This window comes from Lathyrus oleraceus, chromosome 5, assembly GCF_024323335.1.
Source record: "Lathyrus oleraceus cultivar Zhongwan6 chromosome 5, CAAS_Psat_ZW6_1.0, whole genome shotgun sequence".
Classification (NCBI taxonomy): domain Eukaryota; kingdom Viridiplantae; phylum Streptophyta; class Magnoliopsida; order Fabales; family Fabaceae; genus Lathyrus; species Lathyrus oleraceus.
Genome location: NC_066583.1, coordinates 555,172,370 through 555,176,609, shown reverse-complemented (window position 1 = coordinate 555,176,609; position 4,240 = coordinate 555,172,370). Strand labels below are relative to the sequence as shown.

The window sequence follows — 4,240 nt, the reverse complement described above, 5'->3', positions numbered from 1 at the left end:
AAAGAGTGATGAAAGTGCAAGAATTTTTTTTATACGTATTACGGAAAAGATAAATACACCTTATTGTCGAGTTTGTCGATGGATGAAATACTTTGTTCATCCTTCCATGTGTTCCATTTATCTTCAAAGTCTGTTATCTAAAATTTATTGCATAAGAATAGTGAGAATAACTATCACCCCATTTATATCTAACATAAAAGCATAAAATAAATGATTAAGTATAACTTACTTTCATGTTGAAGCAAGTTTCAACATTCTTTCGTCTCAACTCCTTACATAATTGAAAGATTTCATCGTGTTCTAGTTCGGCTGTATATTAAAGCAAATGAAAATTATATTTAGTTATTATCTATCTATGATATAAATAATACAATATAAGCTTGGTATGTCGTGTAACCAAAATGGGAATCAACGTGTGAGCAATTTTTTCAATGTACTTAATAAATACCTGCGGGTGCGATAAAAGAATTTGTTTGTAGACTACATTTTTTGTGTAGTCACCATCTTCTCCTTTCAATTTTCCTTCCCTGGTTAAAACTCTTGTTGTAGTCTGTGAAACACCCCTGGATAAAGCCACATATAACTGTCCATGACTAAAAACATGTCGTGGAAGATATATTCCAACATTTGGAATGGTTTGTCCTTGTGATTTATTTATTGTAATTGCAAAACTTAGCCGCACAGGAAACTGCTTTCTACTAAGGACAAAAGGCAGACCATCACTTGCAGATGTTTTTATTTTAATTCTAGGCAAAAAAGCACGTTTTCCTGCGTTGCTTCCTGTCAGGATTTCCACATCCAACATATTCATAAATAAAACACGACATAATAAACGGATCCCATTACACAATCCATATCTAGGATCTAGATTTCGTAACAACATCAATGGTGCACCCTTTTTTATCTTTAGAACATGTGGTGGCAAACTACCTTGTGCAATTGAGTTTAAGAATTCTTGCTGGTATAAATTATGATTATCTCCTTCAACCTCGTCAAACGATAAAAAATTATGTTCTTCTCCTGGAAACTGATCGATAATCATATCATTCAATTTCTGGACATCATCATTTGTTGGTGTCAAAATAGCTCTTTGTACCATATATGGGGCATCCCAACCATGCAATTCTAAATTAGGAAAAATATGTTGGATAAGTACTTGTATGGAATGTTTACCTTCCCATGGGATTGCAATATGTAAAGGTAACCTCACCATGTCATCTGGTTTGGTAGGTTCAACACCATCACCAATGCGAATAAGAAATTCTGCAAACTCTTGATCATGCAATGATCGCATATTTTGACGCAAATGCAAAATCTTGGTATGGTTCCATAAATGAGACTGAACAATACACGCCGAAATCATTTATGCCTTAGTACCCTTTCTTACAACAGGAAGAACTTGACGAAAATCCCCCCCCCCCATGATCAGAACTTTTCCACCAAATGGAGCATTGTTGCTACAAATGTCTTGTAATGATCGATCTAAGGATTCCAAACAATTTTTGTTTGTCATTGGTGCTTCATCCCAAATTATTGTGGCAGCAACTCTTATGAGATTTGCAAGATCCTTTTGCTTTTCAATACCACAAATGGAACTCGGTTGAATATCAATAGGGATCTTAAATCGAGAGTGTGCAGTCCTACCACCGGGTAACAATGTTGCAGCTATACCAGATGATGCAGTTGCTAAGACAATTTCTCCTCTACTTCTTAAACTTGCCATTAATGTTCTATAAAGGAATGTTTTACCTGTTCCTCCTGGACCATCAACAAAAAATACCCCACTGTGTTTTTGAATAATTACATTCATAATGATGTTGAATGCAATCATTTGATCATTATTTAACTTAGCAATAGATTCAATATCTTCATTGGGGATATCGATCGCTAACTCCTCTTGTATGATACTTGGAACTTCACCTCTGTCTATTGTATTAGGGGGTAAAGATGGGAGATCATAATCATCAATATTTTTACCGTGCAGGTTTAAGAGTTCATTCAAGTCCTTCAACAACATATTAGTTAAGTCTGATTCCACAACATTGTTAGCTGTTTGATAATCCTCTACCATATGTGTAAAAAACTCATTCCAAAGGCCTCTAACATCAGTAGGTTCACAAAATATTAAAATCGTCACGAATAACCTTCGTAAAGCATATGGCATTCGGAGACTCGTAGCCTCAACCAAACAATCACGAATACTATGATCAGTCTCTAGAAATCTCCTAACCTCGGCTGATTTTTTGAATGTACTGAAAGTCATGCCGTTATTTGTAATAAGATATTCCCAACTGGTTGGACCTGTGACATGCGATAACAACAGTCGCAAGTAAAACTTATCTCCCTCCGAAGGTGATACCGTATAGATTCTCCCGATAACTTTTCTTGTTGATCGCCTACGATGCCATTCCATACCCCGCTTGTTCCAACAATAATGCTCTGGAATCTCTCTATACAGATACTTTCTTGCTTGTGGATCTCGTAGATTCAATGCAAAGAATTGTGTGAGCATTGTTTTGGAGTTGCGTTCATTATTTAACACATCTGCAATTTGCTGATGATCATAAAAGCGCACTTGATGGCGGTTCGGCAAGTGGATCTGCAATCTTTCAACCGAAGGATATAATCGGTAAAGAGTGAATCGAAATATTTTCCATAATGCCTCGGGAGCACAAATCCATCTTGCATCAACATATTGCTGAACTTCATCCACGTATGATCCTTTATGAACCTCCATAGCCACACGATCAGGGCCCTTGTACACATATTTGTATAGATACTTGATACTTTTAATGCTACTGCAAATCTCTACATTGATGTGACAATCATACTTTAACAGTAACCAAGGGTTATAAGGAACCACACATCTATTATCGACAGACCTATCTCTACCTAACGATACAGACTCATCAAACCTTCTCCTATACTCGGGATATGAGTCAGTGCCTTGACGTGTTTCATCCAAGAATTGTTTGGGATACCTTTTTTGACAATGTCCGTCTTTCATACATGGAGACTTTCGATTGATTATGCCGCAAGGTCCGTGGATCATATGTCTTATAACAACTTCATGCAACTGTGGTTCACATTCTAATTTAGGTATTTCTGCTCTTACCATACTATCATAATCTTTTGGGTCACGCAACTTATCGTTACTTTCTAAGACCAACAACATATACACATGCGGCAGTCCTCGCTTTTGAAATTCAGTGACATACATGTAGCTTTTAACTTTACCCAAGACTCCTTTATTAATAACATCATCCTTCAATTTCTCAAATTTCGAACGAAATATTCTTGTTAGCAAATCTGGACGATCTTGTGGTGTTTGAAAAGGCAAAAGTTCTGATGTTATCTCACTCCAAGAAGGATTGCATGTCATTGTTAGAAAAATATCTGGTTTACCGCCATTAAGAACAATAGTCATGCCATCTTCATAACGTTGTTTCATGTCTCGACGACCGCCAATAAATGATGATGGCAATATTGTTCTTTTTTCAATGTTCTCTACGATGATTCATGAAATGCATTAGTATTAGAATATATGAATTAATAGCATTAGAAGTACAACTAATTATTAATCTAAAACTGTATATTTATGCTATATGAATTTGTACCTGCATTAGTTTCACCAACATGCAAAGCATCATGTAAACCTTGGTACAATTCAGAACGTATATCACTTTGGTGCTCTTTAATCCACCTTAATCTCCCTATTAAATCTTGACATAATTGTCTACAACATATTGTTGCAACAGTCGACCCGCATTTAACAATATTGATTGATCATTTGGGCGAATCTACAGTTGATTGAAAAAAATGTCGGTGTTAAATGTAAAGTTTTTTAAACAACACTTAGCTAAGTAGATTATCTACTAAAAATAATCCAAATTTACCTGAAGCATGTAGCTGTAATATGCTCGACATGACACTCTTCGTCCATTGCAATTTGTTGTGTTGATGTCCCAACCATGCGTCCCAAATGGAAACAATACAGGGTATTGCAAAGGATCATAATATCCCTTTGTCTCTTGAACTTTTTTGAGATTTCCATCACAACGAATGACATTAATATCCCTTCCATAATCCATAGAATCTGCATCACATCCAACAATAATTGTCGCAACTTGTTCAGCAGTTGGAAGATTGTATTGAGGGTGATTACTTGGACGCTCCTTAAGTATGAGGCTACATTCACTGATATTTGGAAGTATTGAAAGTTGCTTGAACCTAATTACAA

The 4,240-nt window shown here is 35.9% G+C and overlaps 1 protein-coding gene across 1 annotated transcript; it reads right to left on the bottom strand.

Annotated features, from left to right (window-relative positions):
• Positions 1–1,363: 1,363 nt before the first annotated feature.
• LOC127082024 (uncharacterized) lies at positions 1,364–3,451 on the bottom strand. The gene has a single exon (XM_051022245.1). The coding sequence runs from the start codon at positions 3,449–3,451 to the stop codon at positions 1,364–1,366; it is 2,088 nt and encodes a 695-aa protein (XP_050878202.1).
• Positions 3,452–4,240: the final 789 nt, after the last annotated feature.